The following is a 21977-nucleotide window of genomic DNA, read 5'->3' on the forward strand; positions in this document are numbered from 1 at the left end:
TGATGAGCTCATGAGTCGTCAAGGGCTGTCGGAAACACCAGATGCAGTGACTTGAAGCTCAAGCATCGTCTAACTACCTAAAAAGAAACCAAAGCCAGATGATTTGAATGCTGTTAGTAAAGGTGGCTAAGAGGAAGAACTGCAGGCTGACATCAATTCTGCTAAGATGCTGAGCAATGCTGAACTTCTCATCTCAAGAGGCATGAGCAAAAAGTGCTTCGCTGATGTGCAGAGTGGCCAGGCCTTTCTAACAGATGGCTAGAGAAAGGTCTCCAAAGCATTGGCACACCTTCAATCCTTGCAGAAAAAGAAGTCACGCAACCTTTCATGCAGATAATAATGGTGTTATGCCTGTGCCATATTTTTCTGTTGAATTAGTGTTTCTGCACTGGAAATAAATTGTCAAGAAATCTACGTTGTAATCTTGTTATGGTTTGTATGGCTCTCTTTCTTTTTCTTTTTTATTTGCACATTTAGGAATTGTATGGCTCTGAGTACTAGTTCTTGCCAGACATCTCAGTGAGCCAGAATCACCTGCTCCTGAAAGTTGGAAAGTCTCCTCCGAATCAGCATTTTTCGTGCTCCTTGAACTGCTCCAAGTAGGCAATTGTCTGTTCCACCAATGCATGTGTGCCCTGAGTAAACACCTTATATGGTATGCACAAACACTTTGTTAATAAATCACCTTTAAACTGGCAAGCAGCACATAATCTTCAGATCATAGTGACGTTTCTAGTGACTGTTGAGGGCTTCACCTGCTTTTAGGAACTTCTCCAAATAATCTTGCTCGAGGCAAGTACCCTACTAATATATGGCGACTAGGGCTGCCACAAAACAGCAAGACAGATACTGTCACAATTACCTTTTTATTGATCTTTTTTGCAGCAATCCCGTGGGTGCTGCCATATTTGATCATGTGGTGATGCGTCCATTACTTGCCTCAGGTGCCTCCATTACATCTTCATGTTTACAATGTATGTACACGACGCGTGGTGCGGCTCAGGAAGCCTTTGCTTTGGGAGCTATTGTCACGTTTAATTCACAGGCGACTTCTAAAAGAGGCCACTAAAATCCAAGTTGTCGAAGGGGCAGCGCAGCACCAACAAAAGACCAAGGCGTGAGCTCATGAGCCAGCCTGTCTTCGTCGTCTTCTGGGAGCAAGTAGCCCAAGCACGTGGCAATATCGCAGACTAGATGACTGGATGGACGACATGAAGCTTTGGCCACAGCTTCAGAGGACACGTAGAAGTGCTTTTGGAGCTCATTAAGCGTTGTCCAAATGGTGCCAGCATCATATATGGTGCTTGTTCTAAAAGCGAGGCTAAAAGTGTATTCCAAGCTATGCAAACTTTCTGCTTATGAATTGAATCAGGATCAGTGTGTTTTGTTCTTCGTTCATCATTTAGCAAATACTTTGAAGCAGCGGCTTGTCACATTTCTGATTCAGTGAAGTTTGTCAGTGTGGTCACTATCTGATTATTTTCTGCCTAATTACTCACAGGTGTGCGCAGTTGCTACAGATTTGTTCTTGTTACACACAAGGCTTGAACATAGCTTTTCTGTGCTTGTAATAGCTTGCAGCAAGGATGTATTATCGCTGGTAAGTCGCTTACTCCTGTGGATGGTCACGAAACATTCAGCTTCGACCATTCGTGGGATCTCGGTGTATCCACTGCCACCCATGCTTTGGCGCATTGATTCAAGTGTGAGCCTGTTTGCATATTCTTAATATGTTGGCGATAGAGTGGGAGTAAGTGTACGTGCAAGTTGGGGCAGATGTATATAGATAATGTGCGCGAAGCTTACTGTGCCAGGAGGCAGCGGTACTCCCTTTGTCATTGTTTATTGAGCAGTACTCACTCTTTCCAGCATTCTTGGGTTGAAGTCTTTGGAGGTTAGCGATACAATGCTGGTGGATGAGCGACATTTTTTTATCCACACATGAAGTCGTGCATCAAGAAGGGTCAGCAACAGGCTGTCCATATGTAGCAACGATCCATGAACTTAATCACGTATTCATTCTATTCCTTAATATGCCAGTCGCTATTATTGCAGCCACCTATTGCCCACATGTTCAATCCACCACGCCACATATTGCAGCATGAATGTAGCCCAGTGCGTGAGTGAAAACCCACTTGCATTTCCAGTAGCTGATTGCACAGAAACCGAGCAGAAGCGATAATGGTTTCTTATTCATGTGCTTTCGCGGGGGCAGTGTGCAGTGCGCCACTGAAAGCGCCATCTTGTTTCTCGAGAGCAAACTGCTCCGCGAAAAGAGTCAATATGCATTTTTTGTCATCTGGCACTGCCTCTTTCTTCAGCATCTTTAGTGCTTCTCACAAACTAAACCTATTTTTTATAAGACTTGACACAAGTTTTGCAATGGAAAATTCAGGAGAGTTGGCAGGTATGCAGTGGGTACAATAGTGACCATATGTTGTTATAGGCTGAACTGTAAGGTCACCTCACAGGATGCCCAACACAATTTAACAATGTAATGCACCATACTAGGATGTAGTTGTGCCTGGCGTTGCACACAAAGCACTAATAGGTTACATCAGTGCTTTGGGTACCATCATGCAAGTTCTTCATGAGTGGTCTAATTACTGCAACTTTAGTCTTCATGTTTTTGAAGAGGAAAGCACAGCGATCAGGTACACAAGCTTGCTTTTCTTGATGCGTTTCACGCAATAGTAAACAGGCAGGTATGTATCACTTTTCAGGTGAGTGAAACTGGTGTGCATGGAAGCATATCATATTGCATGTGGCTATTTCACGCCAATAGCTTGGTGGTACAGTCAAACCCGGCTATATCGAACTCGCAAAAAAACGCCTATCAGTTCGATATAGAGCATAATTCGATATAAGCCTGCTAAATAATTGGATGTCATAAAAGCACATGTCATTTATAAAATCACTTTATTAACGAAACTAGCTTAGTTTGGCATAAATTAGTCCTGCATTTTCTTCTGCCTGGGCAATTTCGCTGCCTGCGACGCACGCACTTCCCCACGTTGTCTAAGGAGTCGGAGCAGCTGAGGCCGCAACCTTCCGCATTCGCGCAGAAGCGCCGGACTAATGCGAGTGCACCAATCACTTCGGAGGATGTGGGCAAAGGACCGCAGTTGCTTTCCTCAATGTGCCTACTTTCATTTGTGCTCGTTACGATGTCGGCGATGTAGTCTTCGTTTCCGGGCTCTACCGTGGTCGCGACACCATCATCTGCACTCACAAACTCGTCCACCGTTGATTCGCATGTCCCGAAAATTTTGACAGCTCGCTCCAAACTTCGGCAACACCGGCAACGGCTTCGTCGCATTCATCAGAATTTACAGTCCTCACCGAGCACGCGGAAACCGGCACGTATGAAGAACCCCTCGTACACGGCCGTGCGTAAGCGTCGGGCGCCATGGGCACCGGGTTGCGAGTCTGGCCACTTTAGCCCTAATCGTGCCGAGAGTGCTCCTCGGAATCTTGCACGCTGCGGGGACATCCAACTTCTCATCGCGTTCGACGCGATTTATGATTTGGAGCTTCACGACGAAAGGCGAATTCTGCCGCTTCATCACGGCAACACTGCGGGAGAAGGCCCACAAGGCGCACACACGATAAACCAGAGAAGCAGCCAGAGAACTCGCGCTTTCGCCATCTTGCACGAAGAGAGCACAAGAGCCTCTGGTTGGCTGTCTGAGCAAGCGCTGTAGGCGGGCCAGGATCATTTTTTGCTGGGGAGTGTCGCTAGATAGTGATCTAAAGAAAGGAAGGACGCTTGATTCTGCAACCCGTGAGGGAGCACGGCGAAGCGTAGTCAGGGGAGAGGGGGTGGCAGGTGAAAGATGATAGAGAAAGAGGGAGGATGTGGCCTAATAGACTCCACTATGCGCGACAGGGGGAGTGTCGACGGCTCGCCCGAACAGCCCGAGGCAGCGCGGTCACGGTAGGGAGAGCGGTTGGATGGAGCCGCGCCGCCGGGTTTCCCCGCTACCGCGAGGGAAAGCCAACTTCTGGGGGCACTTTTCCGCCGCTTGACGTTCGATATATCGGGAGTCACTGCAATATTTGTTCGATGTAAGCGTAATTTTTGCTATATATACTCGTTGTAACTATACCGTGACCAGAAATTGTTCGATATATAGAATAATTCGATGTAAACGGGTTCGATATAGTCGGGTTCGACTGTATACAATCGGAGCTTCACCAATTGCTGTTGCTATGTCTGTCCATACTGTTCCCAAGCTTGAGCGCTTGCTTTTTGAGGTGCAGGATTAGTAGATGGCATACACACACTCTGTCATAAACAAGCCTCGGGCCTTTACTTAATAGATGGTCTTACTAGCTTTGAGGATATTGGCGCTTTCTGCATGAACAGCGATGTGGCATGACTGTGATTTAACTTATATCCGTGTAGGAATTCTGCTTAAATTTTGCTGGCAATGGGCTACCTTAAATACAGCGGTTAAGGGGCACGAAGAGCGAGAGCATGACATAAACTGCATTTTGTGAACACATTCTATGCGTTCAGGCTGTGGTTCCACTATGCAAGGTTTATGGTTCTGTCGACAATGTGGCCTTTGAGACTGCACGGCAGCCAGGAGAGTGGTTTCTGGTCACGGTGCTTTTGAACGAAACCTCAGACAGTCCCCAGCAGCTGGATCATGTGACTGTGATGCGCTCTTCTGTCAGGGCTAGTCAGATCGAAAGCCGCAGACAGTTTGCAGACAGTCCCGGACTGCATAATCAAAGAGGCCCATTGTGCACACTTGTCTCCCTTGTTTTTGTCGAGCAGTTTAGGTTATGTTATATTATACCTTTACCTGCTAGTGTGTTAATTTTCATTGCGCTTTGCAGAGGGAAAGGTTTGTTTTGACCATCCCTTGTCAGTTTCAGCAATCATTTGCCGCAATTTTGTGATGTCAAAGCACAAGGAGCTGGGTGCATGTCAAATTGTTTCGCTTTGCGCAAAACTGCAACTGAAGATGTCATACTTTGTTAGGCCTATAAGGATGAGACTAAGTAAAAACCAGGTCGGCAGGTAGTTTTCTCAGATAAAAAATGGTGAGATGTCACTGAAAAAGAAGCTGTCATAGTTTTGCACATATGACCCATACCAAAAATTCAAAAAATTTAACAGTAATGTTGAAGTGCAGATTATAAATGATTTTCACATTGGAGGTTTGGCTTCATGGCAGTGCAGCACATGCTGCCATGAAGCCGCACCTCAGGGCAAGGTTCTCCGCCATTCAAAGTGTCGTTATCTCCTAGGGTACCCCACCATCTTTCCATCCCTGCTCCCTTCTCCCATCCTTAGTGGTTGCCCATTCTCCTCCTCTGTACGGGTTGCAATTTTACGTTAAGCAGCTAGCAAATGGTGCACACAGCACCGGCAAAGGAGTGCGGAGATCGTGATGAGCTGCGCTCAGTGGCCCCACAGCATTGCCGACAAGGGGGAACAGAGTCGCTGGCCAGGAATACAACTTAGACAAATCATTTATCCTTAAATGGACACTGTTTTGTAAACATTTGAGTGCTCTTGCAGTTATTTTTGCAGGTTATGTGCACATGTTCTTTTTCTTTACAGGCTGTTCTAAAAGGGAGTGTGAGTTGTACATGTTGACGGGTTATACATGAGAAAACACAGAATCTCTTAGCTGGCTCTTTAGAATCTCAACTTATGTAAACGTTGCCAAAGTTCGGCATTTCATCAACAAGGAGAAATTCACTGATGAAGTTTCATATGAGATAAATTTGTCATGCCAGTGTACCATAGTAAGGTTTGCAAGTGCCAGACATATCCACTAAACCTCAAATGTTCATTGAAGATAGAGAGCAAGCTGGGTCAAAGTTTTTTGACATAGCTTTCTAGGGGTACTTGAAATTCATTAAAATCAATAAACACTCCACGTTCTCTCAATTTGTAAATTTTTAGCTTTCAGAAAAATTATTTCTTGGTGAATATATAGGTGGACCTCATAAGCAGCATCAGGAATCATTCAAATACAGAAATATTAAGTAAATCAAAAAACACCATTAGGCGTGCTTTGTTGCATCATACTTGAAATCACCGTCAAGATCTCCAAAATAAAAAAAAAAACGGAAAAAGGCTTGTCATGAACTTTTGTATCTGTATTCTTTTTTCGCATTTAAAATAATTTCCACTTTTGTTTTATTTTGCAGCATCGAGGCCTTCTATTTCTCCATCAACTGCCAAATCTGACAACACGCGGCAAGGATGCCTCCACCGATGTCATCTCTGTGACTATGCGACTGATAAACTGTTTCGTCTGGAAGCACACACGAAGGTCCATACTGGCAAGCATCTGTTTCAATGTCATTTGTGCCCTTTGAGCTTCTCAAAAAGGAACACCCTGCACAGGCACCTGTTCATCCATACTGGCAAGCATCTGTTTAAATGCCCTTCATGTCCTCGGAGCTTTTCAAAAAAAGTTGCCCTGAACAGGCACCTGTACGTTCACGGGGGGGAGCGACCATTTCAGTGCTCTTTGTGCCTTCAGAGTTTCTCACAAAAGAGCCACCTGAAAGAGCACCTGCGCACCCACACAGGTGAGAAGCCATTTCAGTGCCCTTCATGTCCTCAGAGCTTCTCGCATAAGTCCAGCATGAAGCACCATCTGCGCACCCACACAGGTGAGAAGCCATTTCATTGCCCTTCATGCCCTCAGAGCTTCTCGCATAAGTCCAGCATGAAGAAACACCTGCGCACTCACACAGGTGAGAAGCCATTTCAATGCCCTTCATGCCCTAGATGCTTCTCTCGCAAGTCCATCATGAAAGAACACTTGCGCACCCACACAGGCGAGAAGCCATTTCAATGTCCTTCATGTCCGTGGAGCTTCTCACGCAAGTGCAGCATGAAGGAACACCTGCGCACCCACACAGGCGAGAAGCCATTTCAATGCCCTTCATGCCCTCAGAGCTTCTCACGCAAGTCCAGCATGAAGGAACACCTGCGCATTCATACAGGTGTGCGACCCTACCGTTGCACCGTCTGCTCAGAGTCCTTTGTGCGGGCTGATTACTTGAGCAGACATAAGAGAACGCAGCACCACAGTACTGTAGATCAGGTCAACTTTCTTGCATAAGTATAACATGACCACCTGCGCATTCATACAGGTGACTGACCACGCCTGTTGCACCATCTGCTCCAAATGTTCTTTGCACTGGCTGGTTGCTTGTGCAGACATAAAAGAACACAGCACCATGATATTGTAGAGTACTTCAACAGATATGTTGCACTATTGTTTGAATTAGCAATCTACAAACATGTAGCGTGCTGCATGGTGTTCTGCTGCACCAAGTAGCACAAGTGTTTCCATATGCTCCCTCTAACCCTTATTTGGAAATCGCGGTAGGAGAAAATGTGTTGAATTGCTGTGAAACCTACAGATCCTGTGGTGCTCTTGTTGGAAAAATGCATGACACTACCGTTAAGATGTACTGTTGTTTGACAACACTGTATAGGTATTGCAGGGAGCCAACTTTCAATATGTTTTTCTCCCTTAAAAAAATACTCCGACTAAACTTCCTCAAGCATAACAAAGTATGACACCATCTTCATGCCTACTGCTGCATGCACTACATATCATTGGTATATTTATATGAAATGCAATAATGTGCAATTTACTGACAAAAGCACCATTTTCTTAAATTTTGGTGTACATTTTCTCTACTTTTGATTAGCATTATGAAACATTGTTCCAGCGCACATTTGGACACGGACGAGGAGAGAAAGAGTCCAAATGTGCGCTGGAACAATGTTTCATAATGCTAATCATAACCAACTAGCCCAGCTGTCCATACTTAGCTACTTTTGATGTTGGTTGCACGCCAAAGCACTTTTCGCAAATTGTCTACGAATGTCAGATAACAAAACAACAGTGAACAAAGCAAAAATTTATATGTAAAAAAAAAACACATATTCCCTGGAACGTGCATTTTGGTTCGGGAATGAACACAGCAAAAATAAAATTGCCTACCTCTCTGGACGCTGTCTGGTCGTACCGTGGCCCGTTGCTGGCTTAGCAGTACTGCATTTAGAAGTATGATGTTGTGGGATAGAATCTCTGCTGCGACAACCCTGTTGCAATGCAAGTGAAATGCAAAAATGCCCGCGTCCCGTGCATTGGGGGGGCACGTTAAAGATCTCCAGGTGGTCAAAATTAATATGGAGTCCCCCACTACAGCGTGCCTCGTGATGAGAGCGTGGTTTTGGCATGTAAAACTCCAGAATTCAATTTAATTCTGGTTGTACCATGCTGTAACATTTTGGAATTCAGAAACAGAGGAAGGTAGTCTTTTTATGTCTTAGGTGCCTGGCATAGGTACGCTGCACTGGTCCCACATACAACTGCAAAGTGAATCCCGGCGGATGATTGAATGATTGAAGTGCGAAATTAATAAATAAACATTTCAAGAGAACCCATCTCATGATTACTCAATGTGAATGTGATTATATTAGCGTTCAAGCAGTTTAGTTATGCATCGTATTGCCGAAGACACCTGTATTTCCGATCTGTAGTGGTTGTTCTGAATTTTCCATTCTGTTGGCTATGTGCTATATACAGTCTCTGGGATTAATCTAGTTTTCAATGACATGCTCGCCAGGGTTTGGCATGATGGTGGCGCAGTGATCATGGAAGGATGAAGAATGAATGAAGTCGATCGAACGATGAAGGCGCTATGACAAGTATGTGATGATGACAATGGAATGACAATTCTGAAATGATGACAATGATATAACGAGGACAATGTGACAATGACGGCACAGCAACAACAGAATGAGGAGCATGTAATTTCAGTGACATGATTAATGCATGACCATGACAGCGTCACGACAGTGGTGCAACAAGAATTGGATGCATGATGAGAGTTGTATAATGATGGAATGACCACAATGGCATCACGACCACGAGCACATACCTAGTGGCCAAAGCTGCAATCCTTTCTACTTGTTTTCCTTGCCTCACCACAAAAATCTACTTTGTACATGTCATGATTGCACAACCACTGCAAATGTTACTGCACAAAGCAGCTATGAAGCAGGAAACTGGCCAGTGACTGTTTCCGTAAGTTCGCAGTCTGTTACCATTGGATGGATTTGCATGCAGTCGCTCTGACATCAGTGTCGAATGCAAGATGTTGTCCAACTCGTGCTTTTGTCTAGGCAACAAAAAGAAGCAGAATTTGCTGATTTCTGACAAAGCAGAAGTGATTTCTTCCCATTTGTTTACCAGTTCCAAGCAAGCCAAGGAGTGCCATGCCGATATGAAGTAACTGATGTCAGCTTGTTGAAACCACTGCAAAAGTTGACTGACATGTCCATGCTTGCCTGCGATTTGTGTAATGGGTTGAAGATGTGTGGACTAGATATTCGTGAAGCAGTTGAAGAGATGCAACTTGCAAGGTAATACATAGTACTATGGAATGCAAGTTATGTTGTTGAGAGTGAGGTTCTTGGTACACTGTACCTGACTGTGTGTCCTTGGCTCCCTTTTAGAGTACTATATCGCACTGCAGTGCAGTGCTGAGCAATAGGCTATTACTTCGATTTTTCCTCCTGCTTGCGTAAGCTGCGAATTTTCCCAGTTTTTCTTTTTTCTTCATGACTGGCCCAATCTTTTTGACATTGTGAAAAACATCTTGTAAAATCGGTTGCTGTCTTTTCACATTTTTTAGTCAAAGAATTTTCACTGTATAAATCATGGGAAAACATGGAAAAGGCAGGGAATTTAAAAAAAAAAAAAAAAGGATTTGCGAGACACCCAGTTTACATACACAGCAAAGAACACCTGGCAGTCAAAATTATTTCGTAGCTTCCTACTACAACATGCCTCGCAATCAGACTGGCTTTGGCACTTAAAACCCCAAAATTAATGTTTTCGGTTACTAAAAAGCAGGGGTGTCTAAATATTAAATTTTCGATTTTGAAGCAATTTCGAATAATGAAAACCAAGTGCGAATTGCATCAAATATTTTTCGAGCACGACTACTATTGTTTTTGCAAAAACGCTTTCTTTTCACCAACCAGAGGTACAGGAAAATTATGGCATAACTCATCTCTCGATGACTTGATAGTATTATTCGAGCGATGCAGCAACCCACCATATTTCTAATGTCGCGCTTATTGAACATCCATAGTGGTCATTTTGAGACTTCCATTGCTTCGGCTATATGCGACTTCTGCATCGTCTTGCGTACTATGGTCCTGACTTGCAAAGGTTGTCCATGAGCATGAGGGCATGAAAACGACTGTAGGATGCCGACGCAGTGACAACGATAGAATGGCAAAGAAGGAATGATGATAGAATCACAAAGGCGATATGACAACAGTATGATGGCAATTGCTGAATGGCAGCAGCATGACAACATGATGACAATGGGATGAGAATGACGGCATGACCACAGTGGCATAACAGCACCGTTATTTCAATGAATGCATGATAGCGGCTGTCTGATTGCACCATGATGATGATGTGACAATGGTAGCATAATGGCGTTTGAATGATGAAGAAGGAATGATGTTGAGAATCGATGAATGCAGTATGAAGACTACTGCGGCATGATGACAATACGATGATATTTCTCAGGTGATGACAATAGTAAAACGACAGCGTTATGACCACAATGGTATGTCGACTGTGTGACGATGATAGCATGACGCGGATGGAATATCGAAGTTATAGTGATTGTCACTATAACTGTCACTATAAAGATGGGCCGACCAGGATGGCATTGTGATGAAGGTATTACAAAAATGCATGTCAACAAAGCAATGACAACAATAGGATAACGGTTAGCACATGGCAACAATGGTGTGACGATGACCTGTATTACAGCCTGTATTACAACGATGGCATGACGACAATGACATGAGGAGAGTATGATGACGAAGCTGGAGTGTCGACGATGGCATGACCACAACAGCATGACATTGATGGCATAATCATGACTGAATGATGACAGAATTATTACGATAGAATGACGAAAAAGAAATTGCGACAATAAAATGAAGGCATTATGACGATGATGTAACGACAATGACATGACAAAAGTCGGATTACGAAGTTAGAATGATGACGATAGAATGACTGTGACAGCATCTGTACATCTGCATTTGTGTGCTAGGGAAGGCATGGAATAGAGAGTTTCTCCAAAAAGTTGGGCTTCATTGTAGAAGTTTGAGGTGGCATGAATGAAGGCGAAGAATTGCTGCAGAATCCATCTCATGATGTCTGTCAACGCCAATGCGTTAGCATTGAATCAATGTAGTGACACAACATATTGCCACCGTGCAAAACAAGTTATCTATGAAGCATGTACTGCAGTGGGACTCCTTTTTCACCCTTCTGTAAGCCCACTTGGCGCCCTCTAGCGCCACCACTGCAGAGCGTGCACGCAGCCTCCAAAATTATGGTGCACAAGTGCGTGCAAATGCTGAGAACTGCATCATGCAGCAACCAGACTCCTCTCTCGCGCTTCTTTCTGGATGTGCTGTGCCATCTAACGACACTGCCAAGAAGTCCGCATGTGGCCTCCGAGACGAGAAGCATGGCACGCCGGTACCTGAAAATGCCAAGAATTGTTCCCTTGCTTGCCGCATCCTCAGTGGCACATACTCAGTGAATCAAGTTGCCGAGAGGTTCATTGAAGTGGCACACACCCATTGCATTCATGGTGCAGCTTGCTAAAGTGTTGGCATGAAAGGTGTTCATTGAAAAGAGGCACATATCCAGTGCACTTGTGGTGTAGCCTTCTAATGCATCCTGTTACTGTCCTTAAAGAACCTTTGTGATGTGGGTTCAATTCCGCTCAGCATCGAAGAAATTTAAGTGATATTTTTTGTCATTCGAAAGTACCACATTCCCAGTGGCGTATACGTAGTTACCCAAGTTGGCGTCAGATGTTCATTGAAGTGCGGCAAACACCTAATGGCACGTAACCAGTGACACACACTGGCATGCCATGCATTTCGGAGGCCGTGTGTAGGCTTTGCGGTGGCGGCATCTGATAGCGCAGTGTTCTTGGGGAAGCGTAAAAGAGTAGTCCCGCTGCAGTATATGCCTCATACATAAATCGTTTTGATGGTGGCACTACATGTGTTGCTATATTGATTCAATGGTAACACATTACCGTTGACAGTCATCGTGAGATGAGTTCTGCCACATTTTATTTTCATTAATAAACTTGCAGTTGTGAATCAGTGTTTGTGTGTGTGCCTTAATTTCCTTATGTGATGTTGTGCTGTGTTGTTTAGCTGATGTCATTTTTCAGCGGCAATGCCGATGTCACTGTTATTGATTTTCAGTGTTTTAAACTATAATGGTGTGCCCAACACAATACAGAAAAAGTGAAATAAATGGATACAATATGCATATTTGGAAGAGTGGTTGCTTACGATGGGGGGATGGGGACATCAGAGGAAACGTCTGAAATAATTCAATAATTACTTTACTTTTAAAGCTTTGTGAGTGGTTGCAACAGCATTCTAGCTACATTATCACCAGGTCATCAGTGGTAAATGATAAACAAACCCTGACTTTATACCAACTAATAACTGCCTTGCGGAAGGTGGACAACTGAACTATTTCATGATGGGAGTGATTGGAAGCTTACTTCAATACTGACTGAACCAAATGCACTTTTGCTTCGGTGACCTAGAAAGAACCAACATCAGTGAGCTTTGTCACTTGGGGAAAATGTGCGTCTTCTGGTAAGTGACTGGAGATGCATTTGCCCATTTGTAAGGAAAACAGTGGACATGAATGGGACATTGAAAAGACACTTCAGCATTTGAGTGGTTGTTGCAGTTATGAAGGGCACAGCAGCTCCCCTACCATTCCTGTTCTGTTCATTGTTTCAAGGTTAGCTTGCTGCCTTGGTTTAGTCATTTCACTTCTGCTCCACATTCGACCTCACATTATGTGTTCTTGTTGCCCCTGCCTTGAACCCCATCCTTTCTGTGCATATATTTTGCCACACACACAAAAAAATGTGTTGCAAGTCATTGCTGTGTCTGTCTCCTTTCCTTTTCCAATCTATTTGCACTGTTTTCATTCCAGAATACCGTGTAGGAATTAGACCATCAAGAGATTCTTTTTCATATACCTTATATTATCTGTGTTGCACAGCCCAGTTTGTCGGTCCACCTAAATTTATCATCTGAACATCCTGCTTAATGCTTCAATAATTTCGCTATTGTGTACTCTTCTACAGGTCAACACCACTACATATTTCATGTGAATAAATGTTAGTATGCAAAAAGTGTTCACCTGTTTTACTTGAAGGCCAAGCAATTGAAGTGATTATGCATGTCTTGACTAGGTAAAGTTAATAAAAAGAGACTAAAAATATTAAGAAGAAAGGTTATATACACACAGAATATACTACTGGTAATGACTACATCAATTTGCATGCCACTGCTATAGGTCCTATGACCAATGTGACTTGCCTGCTCTAAGCAGTACAGGCTATGTAGAGCAGTAAGATCAGCCAGCCTTTAGTCTGTCTAGCTTGCGTTCCAGTTTATTTCATGTATGCAACCAGAAAGCAGCTTTCTTCAGTCTTGCTGAAGATCATGAAAGGTAGCCTGACACTGCCTTGCAATGTTCACTGTCATCTGGCTTACCAGAAGGCACCATTTCAGCTAGCAAAAGTAGGTGAAAGGTAAATAAAAAAAGTACAGACATTGCTCTAAAGGCCTTCATCTTCACTACATTGCGCAATATTAGAATGGCTTCCCAAAGGGACAAAGCCAGTGCCATGGGCATGCACATTGCTCACCAGCTGTAGTGGCTTCATATCGACACGGGTGATGTGCAAAGTGTTCACCTGGGTGTGCTTGAAGGTAGGTGTATGTAAAGCACCACACCCAATTAAGACTTCTTCCTGTATACATCTATAGCGTCATTACTACCAATACAAAGGTGATTTGATGGGCGATCAGCTGAGATGCCATCAGCCTTCTCATACATAAACTGTCTCGAGTTTGCAAATAGTGCAAGACTGAACATAACTGTGATGGCCTAGCCATTTCTTTGTTTAGATATGCTGTTCAATTCGTGCATGTTACAGTGCAAGCATACCACGAATGGGGCTGAGCATTGTAAAAATCAAGTACACTGCATTGCCTGTTTAATAGCACAGTGACATTTGTGTGGCAAATTTTGTTTTGGTCCCAGAGCTATTGCTTCATACAGTGACCTGCAATGTCAAAGTAACGGTCTAGGATTGTTCTAGGATGGGGAGAAATCCAGTTCTCTACAATAATGAAATATACTAAAGAATGATATGTCGCTCAGAATGTGGCATGCAAACTTCACTGCTTTAGCCAAGTGCCTTTACACAGTGTAAATATGCTTGCCAGGCAGAGTACTATATGGCATGAAAGTAAGCACTTGCTGTCATGTCCTGCTTTTTCTCGCACTAGTCTGTGATGCACCAAGCGTTTCTGTCAACTGTGGGCATCACATGAATTCTTTAAGCACTTGCCAGTGCATAGGGATGCACATGCACATAAATACAGCAGCTGCTGGAGAATGCACTAGTAGCAAGAGCGTGCAGAAGGAGTAGTTAGGTGTATCATGAATAGTTGAATTGGCAGTGCTCACCTGCACTGAACCACATGTACAGGTTTTCCCGCTTAATTTAATCCATGCGCCAGTCAATTTAATCCAAGCGCCATTCAAATTAATCCAAGTGCCAGCCATTTTTTTCTGAGCATCACTGAACTTAATCAAAACGCCAGCCGAAATAATCCAAACGCCAGTGAATTTCATCCAGACATAACACAATTCAAGAACCTTTGAATTTCATGGCCTCTGAAATTTTGCGAACATATTAGGGGTTAATACCTTCAATATAAGAGGGTGAAATTAGGGACCAGTAGTTTTTCTGCCTTGTGACTTAACAACTTTTGGAGTTTTTCTTTTTTTCGCTATTTCGTCATGAGAGTGACACAGCAGATGACAATTCTCAGCAATTAACTGAGAGGAAACGTCAGCATGAGTATGTTGAGTTAATGACACATACGATTTGGCCATGGCTATCGGAGCAATAAAGAGTGATTTAATGATAATAACTATGCCCTGGCCGGGAAGCTTTGATCACTAGCAAATACGATTCACTATTTTACTGCAATATCCCCAGCCTCCAAACATCTCGCCATTGATACCACTAAAACGCTCATGAATAACAATTGCACAATACACCTAACTGATATGGTCGAGTCGCTAGTGAGCACAAGTGAAATACAACGCGCAGTTCAGGGTTGATTTTTTGCACACCATAACATCATGTATATCAAATTAAATGCGATAAAACGAGTGACTCAACTAAGCCCACTATAGACTCGTATGCTTAAGCCACTAGTGCATATTATTCACCTATTTTACTGTCACTGCGGCAGCTTTCACTCGTGAGTGCCATCAGTAGCATCAATCAAGCTGTGACAAGATGAGCACTTTTGTGTTACCACTGCTGATAACGCCGAGTTATTAGTGATCACTAGTGATGCACTCACTGCAATGTTCTCCAACTTTCATGCAGGATAGCGTCATAGACATCAAACGAAATTTCACTCAGACAGCGATTCAATAACTGTAAATTATTAACTATAGGAGATGCTAAGATTCAGTCACTAGTGATGGAGAATCATTTTGTGTAGTGCGACGGTCACAGCCATCATTCGTGCGCGTCGTCAATGGCATACATGAAAGTCAATAAATGAGTATTAATCAGTTAACATTGCTAATTGACATTACAGTCATGAATGATAAGCTCTGTTCTATGTTCTTGTACTTTTATGCAGCATAGTGTCATGCATGTCAAATGAAAACTGTTTTAAGCAACGATTCAGTTATGATCATTTACGATCAGCGAGCATACTGATGATGCAGGGTTATTAATCATCAGTAGGGATAAGCTCATTTGTTTGTTTTCGTACTTTCATACAGCATAAAGTCATGTGTATCAAATTAAAATTGAGTCGAATGGCAATTCAAGTTTAATAACTAGGAGGTGCTAGGAATTTGTCACTAGTGATCACGAGTCACTTTGTTTGGTATGGCAGCGGCAGCCATCAATTGTGCACCGAGTCATTAATATCTATCAAATTGTCATTTAATCAGCTTTTTTTCTGCTGCCATTGCTACCTGATAGTGAAGAGTGATTAGTGATCACTAGTAATAAACTCAGTTCAGCGTTCTCTTACATTTATAGATCATAGTGTGATGTATGTCAAATGATAAGTGTAATTCGAACGATGACTCAAGATAAGTAACCTGGAGGCGCTAAGAATTAGTCACTAGTAATCACGAGTCACTTTGACAGCGGTAGCCATCATTCGTTCATTTCGCCACCGGTATGAATGTGTTCCCTGTGAGATTGCAGACGTGGTCGAAATACTGGTGGTCAATGGTGACTATGCTCACTTCAATTTTCCTGACTACTCGCAAATCACAGCTTCATAGACATAAAATGAAAGGTCGCTCAAAAGGCGATTCAATTATGACAATTAGGAGCTGACGTGTGAGTCAACTGATGCAATGAAGCCGAAAGGAGGTTTAAGTTGCCAACTTTCTGAATTTTTAAGCCTTTTTTTCATTAGAACAGCATAACAGGCATCAATTGACTTGAAGAAATAAATGAAAACAAAGACGTTAACGTAGCAGAAGCAGCGCTTCATCGATTGGCTTGTAGCAGATTGATGGGGAAAAGAGCTAATTCGAAATTCATCAGCAAAGCTTAGTATGTCGAAGTGCTTTTAAGCTCTTATGAAGCAATTGATGATCCGTGCTGCAAAGGCAATGCCTGTGAATTGCTCGTACAAATGCTGACCATAAGAGCTATGCGTAGATCTGTAAGAGGCAAACTGTATTATTATAAACTAAAAGCACTTTGTTGGAAGACTATCGAATTTCCTTTGCGTGCAGCACTGAGCAGTTATCACATAATGTGACACTCTAGGGCAGCTTGCACAAGTGTGTCATTGTGCCTGTCGTAGGCAACACACTGTACTCGCAGGATGTGCTGCGTTTACTCTCCCACGGCCTCAACCAGCAGTGCCGGCAATGCTGTTTCTTGGAGATGCCCAGTGGTGCCGTGAAAAGACTGTCGCACCGTTCGGCTAGAAAAGCCTTCACACCAGCCTTGAACTTAGAAAAAACTTCGGTTGGATTGAGGAATGGGCTGTAGGGTGGAAGCCGTTTCGGTGAGTGCTCATTGGTGGCCAAGACAACCTGCTCAGCACAGCAGTGTGCTGGCACGTTGTCGAACAAGAACACAGCTTCAGCGCCGGGTTCCCAATTATGAACCTTGCGCAGATCATCGAGAAATTTGTTGAATACAGCCCATTGACTCGTCCACTAAAGCCCAATGCAGAAGGCCATTTGCAGACATGCAAGCCAAACATTTATATTCGCGCCCTTTGTGATGGTTGCAAGACGAATAGCTGGGGCACCTCATTTTGCACTGCCAAAACTTGTTGCACACCCACATTGAAATTTGTTTCGTCAATGTAGTACCGCATGACTGTGGTCCCCTCATTTCGAAGCCATTGAGCGAACTTGTGACGCTCTTCCTTGACATCAGGATGGTTACAGTCAACTAGCCTCTGAGTAACTAACGTAAGTGTATAACCAAGGCCGTCATGAAGCCAATCGATAGTCAATTGGTGATTTCGGTACCAGGAAACTTCTCTGTCAGAGACATCCTGATTTGCATAAGCGTGAAGGATGGATTCTTTTCTACAATTTCACGCAGGGTCTCGGCCACATCTTGGCCAAGCTTTTTTGACGAACCACCACGTTTCTTAGCTGTTTTGAGATCTGGTGCGGCAATTGAGTGCTCAGTCTTTATATTTATTCCCAGTGTTTTGGCCAATGGCTTTAAGTCGCCACCATGTCGGTATGCATCGGTGATGTGGGAATGAGCCACGGCAGAAACGTGAGCATACTTGGTCGTCCAGCAGCACGCATCTTCCTGCTTCCATGGTTCAAATAATAAAAATGTTCACTTTAGATAAAAGCTGAGGCACACCACTCACAATGACCACACAACGCCCTATGCTGGTCATCTGCCTGTCTGCATGGAAGAACCGCGCCCCCAACAGATATGTTTGCTTCACTTAGAATGGTAGTCTTTCCTCTGGAACATTAGTTCAAGAATTTGTTTTTTACGACAAAACTGCCATAATTTCCAGACACAAGCTTTTACAGTCTTTATCACCCGATATAAAAAAGTGTCTCATTTACGATATCTAGACGATCGCGGTAACGCCCCACAGAAAATTGCAACTTCATTGATTGTCTGCTCGCACCCTGCAAGAAATGGCTTGCGCTACCTGGAACCTTTGGCGCAGTTTGAGCGAGACACATTGAACAAATATCAGTCATGCTTCGTTTCTTCTTGTATTCAATGATCCAACTTGACGCGTTAACACACATTATTAGGCTGATTAAAAATTAATTTGAACTTTTGCTTTATGACATCAAAGCGCTGTGATGTCATAAATGACATCACAATGTCATAAATGACTGTGATGCTTTATGACATCAAAGCACTGTGACCTTCTCCGTAGGCGTCGCCGCCACTGCGAGGCGGCTCTCAAAAGTTCAGAGCTGGCAGACCAGCTCTGGGCCGTCTGGCAAGCCGAAGATGCCGCCCGAGTCCAAGGACTTCGAGCCGCCACCTGAGGCCATCACAGCAGAAACTGCCGGGCTATTCTTTAATAAAGTTTCTTCTTCTTCCTCTTGTTTTTGCATTTACGTCTTAGTTCGTTTAACAGAAATTCGCAAGACTGACACGAACCGCGACGGTCCACTTCAGCCGCCAGGTTGCTTCCCCCGGTTTTGAAGGGAAGCGGACAAATTGATGCCAACATCCCCTTCGTGGTTGTGACAGTCCTTAACGCAACAGTATCTGCTCTTGTTCTTTTTGTTCACACTTCCCACGGAGGAGCTGCCAAGAGGCCACAGTGAATCCACTGGAAAATTGGAAAAGTAGGCTTTCAGGCGGGCCTGAGCGCACCACGGCCAAGGGTGAGGTGACGGTGAGGGTCTACCCGCAGGTGGTCACAGTCGCTGCTAGCTGGCGCGACATGTACAGGCAAACTTCATTGCCAGGTGCCCTAGGCTGCCGTCTAAAACCATTGACAAAAGGAAACATGTCGAATGATATCTGCACAGCTAAATTAACCATCCTACATAGCACGGAGTGCTAAGAAAGCGCTTCGCTTCATTTTTATTTTTTTTAATGCCTATGGCAATATATGGTGGCGGTCTCAATGGCTGGCTTGCATGATCACCGTTTCCATCAAAATAACATTTAAAAACAACGCCAACGAGCAACCTTTTTGCTTCGAGTAGTATCCCAACTATATGGGCGTCCCCAAGCAGGCTATGTATGTAGGGGGAAAAGAAAGAAAATGACATTGCGGAGACATTACAAATAAAAAACGTAGGTGTGGTTATGCTCATTACCCTCGTGGGCAGTGGTGCACCCAGAAGTATATATAAATGTTGGGTGCAGCCACCAACTTTATGATTGTGCATGCAGATTATGATAATGAGTCCCTCCGTGTGACGGTGCAGCCATCGCGAATGTGAAAATTGCACATCATGCTGCACGTGAAACTGCTCCACTGGCTACACGTTGTTCCTCACATTCTCTTCCTTCTGTAACAAACATGGCAAAGCCCAGTGAAAACATTTCATCCGCGGGGCATTCAAATCATGTTCCAATATCCACGCACCGTTTCGGAGACAAATGGAACATTCACCGGACATCCATAAATTTGAATATCGGGAGGACTTCCCAATGATATTTTATTTGGACTTTTTTTCAGCCCACAGGTGAATAGTCCTCCCACACCCACCGGCTTTGTCTTTCAGTTTTCTCGTGACAGAATTACGTTTTCTCATTCAGGCAAATTACAATTAAGCCAAGGCTGTATCATGTCTGCATGCAGCTAATGTGTACTTATGACTTCGAGTACTTTTTATTGCGGTAGCAATTATATGGACACTCCAGGCCATTTCTACCGCAGTCGTCGGCGTCGCCGTGATGCACTATATAAAGTTCAAGGGTGATAACATCGTCGCCGCGCGCCGTATGCTGTTTGTGCGGATGAAAGCACGCGACGAAGGTGGCTCAAACTCTCGCACGCGATGGAGGAATGCGGGGAGGAAGCAAGCCGTCTTCCGTCACGACCAAAGCACCGGGCGAAGGTGAAGGAAGAAGGGGAGGGACTTCTATTTCGGCGGCGGCTGCGTATGGCACAGCCGCGCTGGCTCTACCATGAAAGCGATCTGTGATGGGGACAGAGTGTGCCGAGTGCTGGTAGCTTCGTGTGTGTTCTCGCCGCTTTGTTCGCGTTAAAACGAGAGGCAGCATGAAGGTCAATTCACTCGCTTCTGCTGCCGTGCTTTCTCACTTTAGCTCGCTATCCGGTCGCGGTGAGTCGGACTTCTAGATTTGTCGCGCGCCCATCGGCATATTTTGTGGATAGCAACTCGGCTAGCAGGCAGTGATCTATGAAAGGTGCAATAAATGCCCTTGTGATTGTTTGCACTACTGTGTTGTCGTTCCTTTGTCCCAAAAGCACGGAGGAGAACCCCACAATATATATATATATATATATATATATATATAAAGTGGATCGCCACGGTGGCTCAATTGGTATGAGCATCGCAGGCGTGAAGACGTGGGTTCGTATCCCACCTGCGGCCAGTTGCTTTTCTTATACACTTTCATTTCCATTTATTTATTGTTGCTTTAATTCAGTTAAGAACTGCAGATAATTTCCTCTATGCTGCCATTGGTGTCATTGCTTGTTGGCTTCTTGCGACATGACTAATAAAAATTGGGCCCCTCGGTTTCCTTATTTCTCGTTTCTTATATGTATAACTGCAAGAAAACGGGAAGTTGGCTTTCATTTGGCTGCAGTTGGTGGCGTGAAAAGCGACACATCTACGACATATACCTGCCAGCTTGGTGTTTCTTTTTATGTGAGACACTATATTTTAACGCGGACTATCACATCTGCGCCCCTGGACGCGTTTATACAGATAGGCTATGTACAGGCGGAAATTAGCAGCACGAACATTTTCGATGATACTCACTTTAGGGCACATTGGAGTAGCAAAGGAATGCTTGCTTAGCGCAAATCCCAAGGCTAGCACCACTTTCGATATATCCGTTTTCCAAATATGTTAAATAATACGTTGGCGTTCCAGTTACGACTGTCCCGAACTGTTAGAAGCACACTTTTGGGAAACTTTCATGTCGTTAATATGGCTACCTACGACAAAAAAAAAAGCGTATTAGAGAAATTATTTTTAAAGGGAAAGCTTTACTGGCCGCGAACTTGCGATTTCGCCGTGACAGTGCTCTGAGGAGGCACATGACATCATAACGCGCGCCTCGCCGCGGATATTTCTCGCTCCCTAGTCACTGGAGAATTTTAGCGCGTCCGGTATTCCGGCAAGCGCGGGCGGTTTGCCGGTTTAACGGGAGCGTAAACGTGAGCGGCCAGATTGGTGGCGTAAAGCTCAACCCCACAAACAGAAAGCTAATTACTATATTCTGCTTAGCTGCTGGTGTAAATTTTCGACAGTGGCGTAATCGTGTTCACAATTACGCCGCTGCCAAAAATTTGCACCAGCAGCGAAGGAGGATATAGTGGGTTACTGCAGTTTAACCCTGTGTTTGTCTGGTTGAACTCTACGCCACCAGGCGGCTGCACCGCTCTGGCCGCTCACGTTTACGCCCCCGCAAATCCGGCAATCCGCGCAAAACCGTCCCCGTTTACTGGAATAGCGGACAGGCTAAAAGTCTCTACTACTGTGCATGCGCCACTAGTAGCACCGAGCCACAGGTGTTTCCCCGCGCCTTGCCGCCGCCGTTTGGTACGACGTCACACCGCGTTCCTCGTCGTTGCGCTCGCCTCCGCTCGCTTCGCCAGC

The 21977-nt window shown here is 44.3% G+C and overlaps 1 protein-coding gene across 1 annotated transcript in view; it reads left to right on the forward strand.

The window, feature by feature from the left end:
* LOC129387527 (uncharacterized) overlaps positions 1–12389 on the forward strand; it is a 33438-nt gene extending 21049 nt beyond the window's left edge. Inside the window, exon 3 of the mRNA XM_055076510.2 lies at positions 6175–12389. Coding sequence (XP_054932485.1) covers positions 6175–7100 — 926 coding nt within the window. The 3' untranslated portion in view covers positions 7101–12389. The remainder of the gene's footprint in view (positions 1–6174) is intronic.
* Positions 12390–21977: the final 9588 nt, after the last annotated feature.

Source organism: Dermacentor andersoni, chromosome 2 (assembly GCF_023375885.2).
Source record: "Dermacentor andersoni chromosome 2, qqDerAnde1_hic_scaffold, whole genome shotgun sequence".
NCBI classification, from domain to species: domain Eukaryota; kingdom Metazoa; phylum Arthropoda; class Arachnida; order Ixodida; family Ixodidae; genus Dermacentor; species Dermacentor andersoni.